At 36.8% G+C, this 17,036-nt stretch overlaps 1 protein-coding gene across 1 annotated transcript in view; it reads right to left on the bottom strand.

The window, feature by feature from the left end:
- Positions 1–17,036, bottom strand: part of FBXL5 (F-box and leucine rich repeat protein 5) — a 45,447-nt gene that overhangs the window by 20,876 nt on the left and 7,535 nt on the right. The window contains exons 2-9 of the mRNA XM_070372719.1: positions 16,062–16,277; positions 13,231–13,326; positions 11,723–11,909; positions 8,988–9,170; positions 6,168–6,293; positions 2,862–3,010; positions 2,004–2,086; positions 372–1,097 (exon numbers count right to left, since the gene is read on the bottom strand). Of these exons, the coding sequence (XP_070228820.1) occupies positions 372–1,097; positions 2,004–2,086; positions 2,862–3,010; positions 6,168–6,293; positions 8,988–9,170; positions 11,723–11,909; positions 13,231–13,326; positions 16,062–16,277 (1,766 nt within the window). The remainder of the gene's footprint in view (positions 1–371; positions 1,098–2,003; positions 2,087–2,861; positions 3,011–6,167; positions 6,294–8,987; positions 9,171–11,722; positions 11,910–13,230; positions 13,327–16,061; positions 16,278–17,036) is intronic.

Consider the following 17,036-nt stretch of genomic DNA (forward strand, 5'->3'; position numbering starts at 1 on the left):
TCTTTAACCCAACATCCCTTAGAGAATGTACACACACAATACACAGAAGACGTGTATTCCTTCTCTGTTACAAGTCTTAGAAGGTAAAAACTATCCTATTCAACTTTACATAAACTAAAGCACCTTAGCAAATGTGTTGGAGGTATTTGCTAAGTATTTGTTAAACTTTTTAAGTTCTTCCTCGCCACAAACAAACTGAACTCACTGAAATGTCATGTTGAAGTTATATCACTCCAACAGTGCGATATAGCAGAAGTGGTTAACTCTTTCAGGTAAACAAACCAGCTGAAAAGAATGACTTAGATTCAGAATTTTACACTCCACTGAGGAGAACATGTCCGTTTCCTAATACTCTGCTACTGATTACTCACCTGAGACCATGGTCTGTGATCTGATAACATCCAGACAGACTGAGAAACAGAAGCACACGCCCAGTCTCTTGATCAGATTTTTCACTCCCAGAGTAAATTAAGTCTTTTTCCCTAAGCAGTCTAGTCCTTGGTGCTTTTCTGCACAGCGTGGAAGACTCTGGGAGTGCTGACATAGTTCTTAAAGCTGTTCCTGTACAACAATATGAATGACCACAATACGCAAAGGCCGGAGAAGCACAATGCTGTTGCCAGCAGACACTAGTCCTTAGTCCAACAATGTCCTTACTGTAACAAGCAGAGGAGGGACAACTGAAGTTGGATGCTGTTTCCATTACACAAAGACTTTCAACATTTCTATGTCTCCATTCTACAGCATCTTCAATATCAGCCAAATCTTCAGCATCTAACATCCACACATAAGGTGAAGTGAAATCGTCAGAAGAAATAGGCTTAGTCCAGGGGTGTTCATTATCTACTTCTTCTCCAATATCCTTGTTAGTTACATCATGCAAACAAGCAGATTGCTTGAAAGACTGCATGGTAATGTCTTTATTTTTCCACGTAGTCGAAGTAACTTTGCTTGTAGAAGTTTTTAAAAGGCCACTCTCATGAGTTGTCAAAATTCCAAGAGCTCTAGAAATCTTCTCTAGAGCCACATCTGTGATTTTTTCACATCCAGATAGATCAAGATGCCGAAGACTCTGGCAGCAACCAAGCCAAGACCAACTGTTAATTAAGAGGTAACAAGACTATTAGTGAATATCGTTAAATTCTTCAAAAGCATTTATTTATATGTAAATAAATGGAAACTACAGGAAAGAGTTTAAATCTAATATAATCAATCAAACATTTACTGAATATCTACTGTCAAGCATTTTTTTAGATGCTGGGACTACGCAAAGATAACAGGAGTAACTGGGAACTAAGAGTACTGTTAACCCAACAGAAGGGGAGGGAAGGAGAAGGGTATGGAAAGGAAAGACTGTCTTTCATCCTGAAAAATAACCAGTCGAGGAGAAAAGCTGCACACACATGAGAGAAGGAAAATCATAATTAAGAGGAGCATTCTCTTAATTGTTTCAGAAGAACAAGCTCCAGGAACTGGTAGAGAATCAGCCTTAGCCAGGGAAGCATACACGGCCCTCTCTGAAACAGGAAGACAGGTACTGATAAAAGACTAGGTGGGCAAGTGCAGGGTGAGGCAGAGGAGGAGGAAAGTAGTGGCATCCAAGGAAATAAAGTCTGAATGCAGCTTGAAAAAAAGTCAGAACTTCAGAATAAGTACAAAGAGTAAGAGCAAGCTTGGCCAAATGGTACTGCAAAACCAACCGAAAACAAAAACGTCCTTAAAACACAGCCCCAATCTATACCATTGCACAGCACAGCGCAAGAGCCTAGACACAGGTGGAGATTATAAAGATGACAGGATGACACAAATGTAAGTCTGGGGACCTAAAGACAAGAATAAAGAATTGGAGGGCGCCATCAAGTTATTGCTATAACATGACCAAAATCCGACAGCAAAAAATAATGGCATGATTAAACTGTGATGATGCAAATGACAAACTATAGAACAATTCTATCAATTCATAGTTGGAAATCATCAAATTTAAATACTCAAAAATAACTAACCTGTCAAACGCAGAATCTGAAATGTCAGTTTGGGTGAGATCCAAATGCTCCAAATTAGGACAAAGCTCTAAAATCTGCCTAACCTAAAAGGGAGAAAATAATCACTGTGAAGATCTGCAGATGCTTAGTTAGGGTTGGAGACATAACTTTCAGTAAACAATATATCCAGGAGTTCTCAAACTTTTCTACATGTAAAAATCACTTCAATTTTGCATTACAAATATATATTGTGATGAAACCCTTATTAATTTACATTTTTAAGGAATACCCAAGGAGATTCTGATGTAGGATGTCACAAGATCATCTTTTATAAAACCGTGATTTAATCTCATCTGCCCATCTTACCATGCCTTACATAATATAGAGTCATGTATGACTTCCCCTGATAGTCCAGTGGTCAAGAATCCATGCCTTGTAACTAGCCTCCAATTAAAATTTAAAAAATAAAATGAAAAAAAAAAAAAAAAAAGAATCCATGCCTCCAAGGCAAGAGGCGTGGGTTCAATCTCTGGTCAGGGAACTAAGATGCCACATGCCTCATGGTGCAGCAGAAAAACATTTAAAAACAAGAAAACCTGAGCTTCGTCACTTAACATCTGTGAAACTAAGTAAACTGTTTAACCTCTCTTAGTCTCTGTTTCCTTTTCTATAATGTGTAGCGATGATATCTACGTACAAAGATTACTATGAGAACTGAAATGAAAAAAGGACAAAATCAGCAGTGTATGCCTACCTATGGGAAGGCACACTCGTGGGTAAAGTTATTTTTCTTCTTAATTAAGCTTAGCAATAAGCAAACCAAATGGAGATCATTGCTACTTTTTCTTAATACCCAAGCTAGCGCAAATTTATACCTACCATTTTGCTGGAAACTGCAGAGCTGTAGGCTAACACTAAAGTTTTTACAGAAGTGCCAACATACGGCAGAACATTATGAATTAAGCCGTGGAGTAAACGCTTTTCCATTTGTGCAATGCTGATAGCAATCGACTCCTCTCCAGACTCTTCTGAAAAATGAATTCAAAAGTCTAAGAACATGATAAACCAGTTATAATCAGGCTACTCAAGGAATCACTATGTCACTAAATATGAAATACTTTCTGCTCTCCTTAAACTCCCTTACATATGCAAAGCAAATTTAATGGACAAGTTCTCATCAGCCAGCACTTAATATTTAACAGTCTTGATATCAACTGAAAAGAGACAAAGAGGGAAAAGAAGTTTAAATGGGAAGGAAGGGATAAAGTTTTCACATGATTCAAGGTTGAAGGTAATTTTCTAATTTTCTTCTCAAGCTAATTAACAGAGGGAAGATTAAAAATAACTCCAATTTCAGGTACCGAAAAAATTTTGGAAAAAATACTTTGACTACTTAAAGAACAGTGCAAGTTCTTCAAAAGAATATAGGAATTGAAGAGGAAAATGAACCACAGTAAAAATAATAAAAAGTATTTTCATTATCTCACATAAATAAAAGGGACATGGACCTAGAAGAGATTTGAAACAAGTTAGGCTGGCCATAGTGAGTCAAGGAAGGAAAAATACCTTAGAATTTTTAAAAAATTAAAAATGAGCAAAGCTTTTGCTTTTTGCTTAATAATGTCTATAAAGCTTAGATGTTTAAAAAAGGATGTAATACTGTAACAACAAGTACCAAAACCAAAAAATAAAAAACCCAATTTGATACAAGGAAAAAACACACTACACTAAGAACAATGAATTAATAATCTTATCCTATTACTTTCTTGCTTACCTGAAGATCTAACTCGAACGTCTCTAAACATAAAACAGTTGAACAGGAGAAGCTGAGGAAGTCTCATTTAACACAAAACTGAGTGTAGCAGACAAAAGGAATTTAAGTAGAAAGAGTAATTCTGAATTTTGACTAATGTTTCCATGTTACAGATATTATTCTAAATTCTTCCTTTACCCAAACATAAATGTAAAATATAGGGATAAAAATAACTTTTAGTGAACCCTATTTATTCTACTATAATTTTATTTCCAAATAAAAATGACTTTTAGTGAACCCTATTTATTCTACTATAATTTTATTTCCAAATGATTCTTTTGTTTCTGTGGCTGTCTCTAAATATGTACTGTTTACTGTGAAATCCTAAGAAAAAGAAAACAAAACATCCTATGAAGAGTAATAACTTCTCTGCAAGACTAGTAAAAACAGCTAAGCTGAAAAAGCACTAACATAGATGGCAGATCCAAGTTTAGTCTTGGATATACTACACAGCTAAAAAGATACATTACCTTAGAAAGGCTCCATCATTATAACCTTAACCCTTCCCTTTCAGTGTGAAAGAAAACAACAGTCTCTTTGTCTATCTTTAAGAGCTGAGATAAACACATTAAGTTTGATAAGATCTTTAAAACTCAACACAAATATTATGAATTGATTTTTTTAGAATGGGTAAATCAAGTGTTCCTAATAGTTCAGTTGGTAAAGAATCTGCCTGCAATGCAAGAGACCTCGGTTCAACTCCTGAGTCGGGAAGATTCCTTGGAATAGGGAATGAATACCCACTCCAGTATTCTTGGGCTTCCCTTGTGGCTCACCTGATAAAGAACCCACCTGCAATGCGGGAGACCTGGGCAAGATCCCTGGATTAGGAAGATCCCCTGGAGAAGGGAACGGATACCCACTACAGTATTCTGGCCTGGAGAATTCCGAAGACTGTATAGTCCATGCGGTCACAAAGAGTCAGACACAACTGAATGAGTTTCACTTCCCTAAGGTGACATAAGACTGAAGACCTTAACTCCTTGAGGCTTTGCTCAAATTTCTCAAGAGACCTTACTACCCACTCTATGGGAAATGGTAACTTCTTTCCTCTCTTCCTGACACACTTTTCCATTATTTTTCTCCACAGCACTTGATACTACCTAATAAAGTACGTATTTTGCCTGTGTTTACTGTCAGTCACCTCCTCTAAATTTTAAGCTAAACAAAGCCAAGGATTCTTTTCCATTTTGTTCACTATTAACCTCCTGCCAAAAAGTGCCTGCCACAGAGTAAGCATATCACCAAATACCACTGGAACAGACCTCTTCCTTATATGACACCTTCAAAACATTTAAAACTATGCCACATTGTTTATTTCATAAAAATAAACCTGATACTGAAAGAGTCATCTCTGTATTTATAGTCCTTACTTTCCACAAGTTTATTTTGCCAGCCCAGCTAACTATAAGTGAGCAGCTTACAAATAAATTCCTACAAGTTCAATTTTATGATGTATAAGAATATCTTATTTATCAATTCTTTCTTTTTACTACTTCATCATCTTTTAATAATCATTATCTAGGATAAATATCAAGACAGAATTGTGTCCTTCTCCTCCATATTCCCAAAAAGCATCTTTCTGCACCTCTCCTACAGCATTTTCCAATATGCACCATGATAAAGAATCTTGTATTCTCAATTCTCCTGTCTGTGAGTTCTTTGAGGGCAACACGAAGTCTTAGTCACCTCTGAATTCTCCCACAGTGCTAAATGAATGCCTACACTAGTCTATAAAATCCTCTACCATTTACAAGGAGTTCCCATATATATTACTTCTTAATTCTACAGCCACCACATGAGGCAAGTGGCATGACTGTTTACAAATGAATAAACAGCTTCATGCTGCTTCCTCTGGGCCACGGACAACTCAAAAATACTACTGAACTGATCAAATGAAGTGGCCCTAAAAACACATGGTAAACTGCAGAGCATTAAAATAAATGTATATTATTTCAATAAGGAAAAAAGCCATCATCTTCTGATTTTTTAGGTGTTTGCATAAATACAAAAGCATATGGGAATCAAGCCTATACACATTTAAAAATTTAACAGAACTCTAAGTACACTTACTATTCTGTCAAAGTTTCAAAAGCAGTAGGCTTAAAAACAGCAGTTACTTTAGAAAACACAAACTACATAAATCCTAGCACCTACGTACTTGTTAAAGTCAGTCAAGTCAAGTCAAGTCGCCCAGTCGTGTCCAACTCTTTGCGACCCCATGGACTACAGCCCACCAGGCTTCTCCGTCCACGGGATTTTCCAGGCAAGAATACTGAAGTGGGTAGACATTTCCTTCGCCACGTCCTTGTTAAATGTAACATTAATTATTAAAACACTACGTAACAGTTTTAATTCTAAGCATAGCTCACCAGACTCATCTATATCGGCATCTTCATCCCACTCCTGAAAAGCACGGCTCTCATCTCGTCTGCTCTTCACCCACTCCTCATCAGGCTCAGTATCAAGTTCAGCTGCAGGACCACTATACCAGTCACCTACGCAACAAGTAAACAAAAGGAGCATTAGATTGTGTGCTTAGTCTTTCAATTGTGTCCGACTCTTTGCAACCCCATGGACTGTAGCCCACCAGGTTCCTTAGTCCATGGGGATTCTCCAGGCAAGAATACTGGAGTGGGTTACCATGCCCTCCTCCAGGGGATCTTCCCAACCCAGGGATCAAACCCAGGTCTCCGGCATTGCAGGTGGATTCTTTACTGTCTGAGACAGCAGGGAAGCCCAAGATTAGATTGGCTATCATTAAAAAGAAAAAAAAAAAAACACCATTTTTTTTTCTTCTTCTCCTAAAGTAACTTATTTATAACAAAAATCTCAGCACAAAAAAAATACATGAGCTCTAGGCAATGAGCTAACTATTGTTAGAAATACTCAACTGCGATTTTAAAAAGTACACTTAAATAAGCACAGAATTCAATTTCAGACACACCAAAAGAACTACGACAAATAATTATCAATAGTCTTAACATGCAATTTCGGAAATGACTGAAAACAACCAAACCTCTTTCCCCTGCTGTGGCTTCAACACTGGCTCCAGCAATACCTCCATTACAACAGCTAATAAACAAAACGAAGCAAGACTTTCTATTCAGCAATGAATTAGTCAGCAATTCAGAAGTAGGTGGGAACAGAAGTCAAAGGAAAAAATAAGGTAAACTATACATTTAAAGATCCCGCAGAATGCACTGAAATTAAATTACTTGATTGTGAAGAGACTATGCACAATTAATTTCCTGAACTCCTAACATTAGTAAATCTATCAATAACTTAGTGCTCCTCAATCTTCAGTTCAGTCACTCAGTCGTGTCCAACTCTTTGTGACCCCATAGACTGCAGCACACCAGGCTTTCCCTGTCCATCACCAACTCCTGGAGTATACCCAAACTCATGTCCATTGAGTCGGTGATGCCATCGAACCATCTCATCCTCTGTGGTCCCCTTCTCCCGCCCTCAATCTTTCCCAGCATCAGGGTCTTCTCCAATAAGTCCATTCTTCACATCAGGTGGCCAAAGTATTGGAGTTTCCAGTTTTAGCATCAGTCCTTCCAATGAATATTCAGGACTGATTTCCTTTAGGATTGACTGGATTCTAAGGTTAAGGATCTTCAACCTCAGCACCAATGATATCCTGAAGCGGACGACAGAGGATGAGCCACGGGCTCACAAAGAGTCAAACACGACTGAGCGACTGAAGTGAACTGAACTGATATTCTGGGCTGGCTAATTCTTCCTTGCAGAGGGCCCTCCTATGCACTGGGCAGGTGTTGAGCAGTAACTCTGGCCTCCACTCAATGGATGTCAGTGTAATACTCCAAGTTGGGACAAACAAGAATGCCTCCATTTCAAAACAGGGGACACTTCAAAACATCCCTTGGAAGGGGTAAAATCAATTGTGATCGAGAACAATAGGAAACAAATACTGTAAATAAATTAAAATCATTTTTATTGGAACTTTTTAAGTATATTAAAAACAGAAAGAAAAAACCAAAATACAGCATATACAAGATCTAGTTAATGTCACAGAAATCTAGCCTATCATTGTTATATTTGATATTTATATCAAACAGTACCTAATTATGTATTAATAGTAATTTTTCATAATCAAAGATACAGTTAAAAAAGAATATTTGATATATCCATACTTGCTTTATTTGACTTTTCACTTAATATATTATTATCCTCAATACGAAAAATTATTTCACGTTAATAATTCTAATCACTTGGTTTATATAAGTCTACCTAATACTCCAAACAACTTAATGAAAAAACATTAAATACCCAGCAAAAGCCTATTTTAAAAGTGCTACATATTAATATAAAAAAATAAAACTTTTAAAATTAGGTTTATAGCTTATGTAAAATAATATATATTTCCATGTCAAAGTGACAAATTACAGAAAATTTAAAAAAAAAACAATGTAAATGTGAAGTAAATACTCACCTAGAAAACTTGTTTTAATTCAGTGACAGAAGAATAAATGCCGTATTAGTTGCATTTATACCATGACTGCATCACATGCTCATGAAAACAAAATTTTCTTTCTTTACTTAGCCCAATGAAATTAACTAATTCAAAATGGTTAAGTTATAGAATGAGGCATTACTAATCACAAAAAAATATGCTATAGACAAAAACAAATTAAGTTATCTTGAGCCACTATCAAAATGGAAACAATACTGCCTCATTTTTAAATTTTATCAGATTATTCTGTATTTTTAAAATACTCATCTAATTATATAAAGCTGCTCTGACAACCTATTAATTTTAGTTTTAACTTTCTGTTATGGAAAACTCCAATCATAGTCAAAAGTAGGAGTAAGTAGCATTAAACAAACTGGATAACCAACACCTATGTACCTATCACCTATCTTCAACAATTACCAACATTTTGCCAATTATTTTTCATTCCATCCCCAATTATTTTTTCATAATTATTTTAAAGGAAATTCACATATCACACAATTGACCCATGAATACTTAAGCATTACTAGCTTTTACAAACTGTATACAAAGAAAGACCTATAATCTAACTATAAAACCTAGCTTTTAGTCAACCTTTCAAGAGTTTCCCTCTCTGGCCTTGCTTATTAATGTCTATATGTGTTCACCTAAAAAAAAAAGAAAAAAAAAGACTAAAATATTTTTAAAACAAATTAAGTACCTCTTTACCTACCTCTGGCCCAATGAACAGGGTAAAGATGCTTCCAGAGTGATCCAGTCTTTGCCAGCTGAGACCATTTAGTGCTCACTTGACTGCAGCGACATAATTCTTGAGGATTAAGATAACTGAAAATTGACACCATTACCTCAGGAGGAAGATGAGTTATACCTGTGGATTGTTCTGACACCTCTGCTTCTGAAATAAAGAAGGAAAAGTTTAACATTAAAGGTACAAGAGCAAATGCAGTAAGAAATTACAATCACATTTCTATAAGTAAAATCCAGTGCCTGAAGTCCACTCCTTCCTGCTTGCAAGATGTGAAAAGGAAATAACATGGATTAGAGGTAACATGGAGATGTTAAACTGTTAAGGATCTGCAGGGTTAAACGATCATGGCCCAAATCATACTGCATCAGTGGGAGCTACAGTAATGAACACAGAACTGACTTCCTTTTACAAAGGCGTCACCAAAAAAAAAAAACAATGCTCACTTTATAGTATAAGAAGCATCATTTGAAAGAGCAATCCAACAGGTTACACAGCTTTAAGTCAGCAAATATAGAGTCAGCCAGATTATGAGATCTCCAAGGCATTTATAATGACATACCAATCTCACCGTGTTTTCCATTCATGCATGACAAGTATTTCCCTTGTGTTTCCTCTTTGATTTTCACGTTTCATGTAAGAGCTCGTGAAATCTGACCTCTTTAACCTTTCGGTGCCCTAATCTACTTATCCTACTTAAGAGCCAGTTGAGACAATACAACGTAATTATTTCTAATGCTGGTATACTTTTACCAAGGATCTTTTGTCAGCAACTGTTACAGAAAACAGTCGCTGGACATCCAATTGCCTATAATGTATTATTTCAGTACCAATATTCCAAAGGAAAACTGAAAATGAGATATACAATAAACAATGTAAAATAAAAAAGTTTCATCATTAAAGTAGTGAGAAGAATTTGAATATCTTATACATTTGTCTTTCACAAAGCAACTTAAATAAAGAAATGCTATCATGAAATTACTTTAACCTAACCCTTTTCAAATGGCAAATATTTTAAACACAACACAGCTATAATTTACTTTGAAGGAATGGGAAAACTCAATGTAACAAGTGTGGTGTTTTTAAATCTTATGTTATAATTACAACCAAACCAGACACAACAGGTCTTGGCTTGGTGTGTAACGCAGAAGCTGTACTTCAGAGTGAAGCACATAAGCTTTATGGGTTTAATTACAGCCTAACCTACAAAAACAATTTTGTTTCAACACGTTCAACATGCATCTCACCTACTTTGTTAAACAAAAATAAGAGAAAAGGACCAATTTCAAAGACTTTGAAGCAATTTAAGCAATATCATTGCTATGCTCATCTAGCAAAACCAAAGGAATCTTTACTAGCCTAAGGATATCAATAATTTTATTTAATGATGTTTTAAAACACAAAGTTATTGAAGAAAAGAAAGAATAAAAATGAGGAAACAGTCTGTTAAGAAAAAAAGCAGGCATATTTTATTTCCATTTGTCATTTATTTTCTCAAACTGAATATACACAGGAAAACTACACCTCTCATATTCACTCCCCTGTGTATTTCTGCATATAAGCTATGAGAAAGGGTAAAGATGAAACTATAAGCATTAAATGATTTTGAAAACTGATTTAACAAAACCAGGGACAGATATAAACAGCCACTGTGGTCAGTGGAGCTCAGAAAATTGGATGATACTGCAAAAGTGCTCTACATATGGTAGTTTCCAATAATTCTGATTGGAAATAATAATAATACCTAGTATTATTGAAATATTATTAAAATATTATTATATATAAGAAGTAGTATTGACAGTTATTACTGCTAATCAATATTATTATATATAAACTACTTTAAGAAATACTATATTGCATGTGGCCCAAATAAATGAGCTGTATAAATTATCACTGGTGTTTAGTTGCTAAGTTTAGTTTGACTCTTCTGCAACTCCATGGACTGCAGCTCACCAGGCTCCTCTATCCATGGGATTTCCGAGGCAAAAATACAGAACGGGTTGCCGTTTCCTTCTCCAAAGGATCTTCCCCACCCAGTGATCGAACTCATGTCTCCTGTATTGGCAGGCAGATTCTTTACCAGTGAGCCACCAAGTTCAGTTCAGTTCAGTCACTCAGTCGTGTCCGACTCTTTGCGACCCCATGAATCACAGCATGCCAGGCCTCCCTGTCCAACACAAACTTCCAGAGTTCAATCAAACTCATGTCCATCAAGTCAGTGATGCCATCCAGCCATCTCATCCTCTGTCGTCCCCTTCTCCTCCTGCCCTCAACCCCTCCCAGCATCAGAGTCTTTTCCAATGAGTCAACTCTTCACATGAGGTGGCCAAAGTACTGGAGTTTCAGCTTTAGCATCATTCCTTCCAAAGAACACCCAGGACGGATCTCCTTCAGAATGGACTGATTAGATCTCCTTGCAGTCCAAGGGACTCTCAAGAGTCTTCTCCAACACCACAGTTCAAAAGCATCAATTCTTCGGCGCTCAGCTTTCTTCACAGTCCAAGTCTCACATCCATAGGAAGCCCATAAATTATCACAGACAACAATAAATTCTAAGAAACTATTGTCCTCAATTAAATTTACTATACTTGAAAACAAATGGCTTCAATTATTTTTCAAGCAAAATATTAACTTCATAACAACAAGAAGTAAATGGCCCTGGGATGAATAAATCACTAGCTATCTAAACATATGACTCTCACCTTTATCTGACTTTTCATCCACAGAATATTTAAAAAACTTTTGCCGCTCCTCAGCTTGATTCCAGAGGCTAAGACCTCTAAGGAGTTCTGCAGTATCCTTCTGAGAGCAGTGCTGTGCAATCACTTTCTTTTTAATATCCTTAAGCTCTTCATAGGTAAAATATTCCATTAACATGGGCTGAAAAACCTAAAGGAAACACAATACTCATAAGGAAATATGCTTAATTAGTTTTGTTTTAATCTCTAACTTTTAAAGTATTAATAGTTCAAGTGTACTATTATGACCACATATTTGGAAGGCATAAAAGCTGCTGTTAACACTAAGCTAATTTACCCAAAACTTGCAAAGAATACCACCATCAAGATCCTTCTTTGGTTGTTTCAGTCGATTTGAAAGTGTTCGACCGAGAAGGTCTTCCTGCATACACTGCATCATACACTCTTAATTATCCTCTTCTGGTGAGACATTTAAGTCAGTTAACTGTCTTCTGCCACTACAGTAACTGACCTCTACCCAAGCAGGGCCTCTGAATCACATGAGAATGGTACCCAATGCACTGGAACCAGAAAAATCAGAGCTCGATGACTCCTTCAACTATTCAATATCATCTAGGAGATTTCATCTTCAAAATAGATGCCTGGTCCCAACCTCCAACTGATAGAATCAGAATCTTCAGAGGTGGAGCCAAGGGCACTTTTTTCCTTTGCTCCACAGATAATGTCAGTGGTGCGTCACACGTTAAGAAACACTGCTTTAATAACTCAGTGGTTTTAGAACTGGTTGCATATTTGCATTTTACAGTGATTTGGGGAGCCTTTAAAATATACCCATGTTAATACCTACTTTCCATATGATTTAATTGATCTAGGAAGGGGTTAAAAGTAGATTTGTTTTTAATAGCCATCTGATTATCAAGTGAAGCCTTATTACAGTGAGAACCACTATAATACCTGATTTACAGCTGAACAAAAATCCAGTACCTCACAAAATATTCCCTCTATTCCTTTCCTGATACTCACCCCAATTTAGAGAAAACAGAAAATGAGGAAGTGTTTTGCTCATCCATTTAGTGACATCCTAACAGGCATGCACTGGGCATAAGGCTGCTAAGTTCAATACCACCATTTAATTACTAAAATCCACTACTAAAAAAAAAGAACACTAAAAATGTTTAAACTTAGGATGAACACAGAAAACATTAAAATATATATATATTTAAAAATCTGCTAACAGTTCAGAAAAGACATTAGAGGCATAAACAGTTAACATTCAACATGGTACATCCACACAGTAAAACAACAAATGTGTTTTGAGTACATGAATCCATCCTTCATTCAATGGAAAGCAATAAGCTCTCTAAGGAGACAAAATAAATGCTTTTTTGCCTTGGGTTTTTGTTTTCTAAAATGTTCTAGAGGTTCATCTTCCTATGTATTATTTTGAAGAATCAAAATAACACTTTTTAATTTTATAGATCAAAATCACAAGGAGGAAAAATTATACTTACCTCCTCTTCCTCTTTCATGTGAGGAAGAAAGTCTTTTGTAAAAGCCTCCAGTCTCTCTTTCAGTTGTTTTGCATAATTTAACTGCTCATACTCATTCTAGAAATAAAAAATTGTATTCTATAAAAATTTTGCATCTTAATTTATATTATATCTGATCCTATAAAGTCCGTTTGAAATGTTACTTGAAACTTCAGGAAAAAAATTAGACTAACAAATACCAAAGTGGGCTCTGTACTTTTCTAAGTACAAAAGATGGCCTTGAAACATCTCTTTCAAGAATCCTGACATCCTTTACTAATGTGATCTCCTACTTCTTTTTAAGAAGTCTAGAATAGCAAGCACATGCTCAAAACTTTTACTGATTTCTAATGCATGTATTTAATACCATTTTAATATGTTCATTTTCCTAATACACCTCTAAGCAGTCCACAAGAGTCTACTGGACTATATTCACTACAAAATCCCTTTAAGGTCGCCTAGTGTATCCTCCACTAAACAATTCAGAATAGCTGTTACATGACCCTGCAGAACACCATATACACTTCTAAAGGCAATGCTCTTGCTACTGCTTGAAGTAAAGCACTGTAATCCTGGACAACAGCTACACTGTTCCTCCCCATTCAAACTAAGATCATATCTCTCTGTAACTTATCCATCACTACATGTGGAGAATTTACAAAACAGTGAAACTGATAAAATGTGGGAACATTTTATTCCCTGCTGAGTCCTCTCTCTCTAGTCTCCTCCTTTCTGAACTAATTTATAGTCAACTGCTTCCTAACAGTCTATCCAACTTCCTATTCTCTCAGGATTTTACACATTTTCCCTAAGCATACTCAAATTTGCTTTTCCAAACCAAATTACTCTTCCAAGCTTGAAGCCCAACTACTGCTTCCTCCTGCTAATCAACGTGCACCTGGACTACACAAACAGGTCACACTCAACTTGTCCATAAGGGATCCCTTCATTCCCCAAGTCTCATCTGTACTCCCTAGAAAGTCAAGCTCGAGTCTCCGTTTCATTTTCTTTCTTTCTCCTTCCCCTGTTACATGCAAGCACTGGTGGTGTTTAGTCGCCAAGTCAGGAACGTCTCTTGGGACCCCATAGACATCGTCCACCAGGCTCCTCTGTCCACGGGATTTCCCAGGCAAGAACACTGGAGTGGGCTGCCATTTCCTCCTCCAGGCGATGTTCCTGACCCAGGGATCGAACCTGCTTCTCCTGTACAGGCAGGCAGATTCCTTACCACTGAGCCACTAGGGAAGCTGTTCGCAAGCACTACCTTTATCAGTCTCATGTCCTACGTTGTTCTGAAGTCTGTTCCCTCCCCTCTATCTTTGCTAGCCACTACTTTTGTTCTGATCTTAATCATTTCATTGCATAGGTAACGCATGAACAAAATATGAAAGAGTGTAATGAAGCATTTAATACCACCTTCCTTCCCAGTACCTCTCCCTAGGCATCTCCCACCTCCCTACAAGTGCCTACCATATACTCTTGACTATTACAATCATCTTTTTATAACCATCCTGCTTGAACCTTTTCTTTCCCTTCAATCCATCCTCTTCCCTGCTGCACAACACTCTTTCTAGAATATAAACTTATCAATGAAATGTCCATGGTGGTCTGACAGAGCTGCAACTGAAGTCCATGTTTCACCAAGCCAAAAGGGGGACAGAGGAAGATCAAATTTCAAATACCCTATAATAAATAAATAAAATTAATAGAGAAATTTCTCTACACAATTATCCTAAATGATACCCAATAATATCTTTAATCTTCTGTTAAACAATTAAAAATTATTCTTTGTAATCAGCCCTACGGCCCTGTTCATTCTAAGTAACAATCTTACTTTTGGTGGTGGTTTAGTCACTAAGTCCTGTCCGACTCTTGCGACCCCATGGACTGTAGCTTGTCAGATTCCTCTGTCCATGGGATTTCCCAGGCAAGAATACTGGAGTGGGTTGCCATTTCCTTCTCCAGGGGATCTTTGGGACCCAGGAATCGAACCCAGATCTCCTACATTGCAGGTGAATTCTTTAGCAACTGAGCTACAAGAGAAGCCCATCTTACCTTTAGTCACCAATAACTGCATCTATTGGGGCTTCCCTGGTGGCTCAGTGGTAAGAATCTGCCCATAAAGCAGGAGACCCAGGTATGATCTCTGGGTTGGAAAGAGCCCCTGGAGGAGGGTATGGTAACCCACTCCAGTACTCTTGCCCAGAGAATTCCATGGACTGAGGAGCCTGGTGGGCTACCGGCCATAGGGTAGCAAAACAGCGACTAACCAACCACAAAGAGGTACGACAAAGATGCTCACAAACCTGAGTCTTCTCGGGCTCCGCTGAGTCTTCTCAATTAGGCTCTGACCCTGAGGTCTGGCCTTGGCCCAGTTATTCCAGTTTCAGCAAAAATCATCCAGAATCAGTTTATTCACCCTACCCTGACCACCCTCAGCATTTGATAACCCTGTTATCTATGCATCCTCAATCTCTTGCCACCTTGGTCTGTCTTCAGCAAAAGGCAACAAGGGTCAGTCTAGCCGGAATCTCCCAGCCTTGATGCTTCCTCTTACTAATTTTCCTGAACCTTAGCCTGCTCTCTGGCTTTCCCCACTAGCCCTTGTCATACTCGGGAGTTTAGCCCAATCTCTCTCCCTGACTGCAAAACTCCACTGCAGTAATCCCCTGAAAAAAGTCTTCCTTACTGTCTTTAACAAGTGTCATTTTTTTAAAACACGGTATCATTTGCTATGAAACACTAACAAGTTTTGGCAATGACATACCAGAAGATGGCACGAGCTGTGATAAATATCCATTTGTACAACTCACCTTAACATTCTTCAGACCCTTTTCAAAGAGGCTAAGCATCTCAGAGAGTTTATTGTCAGAATGAACATTATAAATGGTCTGGCTGCGTTGTTGAAGCAATCCAATAATGTATTCGTTTTCAATCTGCTCATGCATTTTGAACTCCTTAAAAGTAGCATACAGAGACTGCAGAAGAGCACGGAAATCATTGTTGTTGGAAAAGTTGGTTTTAGAAAGCTGGAAAAAAATTAAAAAGAAGACATAATAAGTACATGCAAATATGCATCAAAAGGAAATATTCAAATGCATTCCTACTTAGTTTTGTACAGAGCAAAATACCTCCCTTACACTTTGTTAAAGCAGAAAAGGAAACTCCTAAATTATAAGTTTTTATGGTATAATAAAAAGTGCCCCAGGTCAGGAAGATGTTGATTTCTGAAGGAAAGGATGTATACACCAACAAATCACAGTTTCTTTAAATATCAGATTAAACCAGACTCCCTCAAAACCTAAAATTCCATTACTCTATATCCATATACTAAATTCCATATACTAAACACAGATACTTCATAGGGTTATACGTAAACATTATAGGAGCTGTGTTAGGATAAAGTGACACACTTTTTTCTTTGTTCAAATGCCCTGTATGCTATTATACTACTTTTATAATATAAAAAATTCAGAAACTTTCTATTATAAATTGTTTTAATTTTAATATCAAGATGAGTATGATTTGTTCAGAAAATAAAGTACTAAGCTATCAGAACATTATTAATTTTAGGAGAACTTTTTTTTTTTTTTTTTTTTTTTAAAGAAAACCACGGTAAACAATTAGCATTTTATATAAGGAACCATGTACTTTTCTAGAGCAGAGGCACTTCAGCAGTACAATGTGAAAACCTTGTACATCAGGGCATAAGAAAGTACATGCTCTTGAAGGAAAGGCTAAAAATCAATGAAAATATAAATAAATATATACACAGTCACTTTCTCTAA

The sequence above is a fragment of the Bos mutus genome, chromosome 6, assembly GCF_027580195.1.
Source record: "Bos mutus isolate GX-2022 chromosome 6, NWIPB_WYAK_1.1, whole genome shotgun sequence".
NCBI lineage: Eukaryota > Metazoa > Chordata > Mammalia > Artiodactyla > Bovidae > Bos > Bos mutus.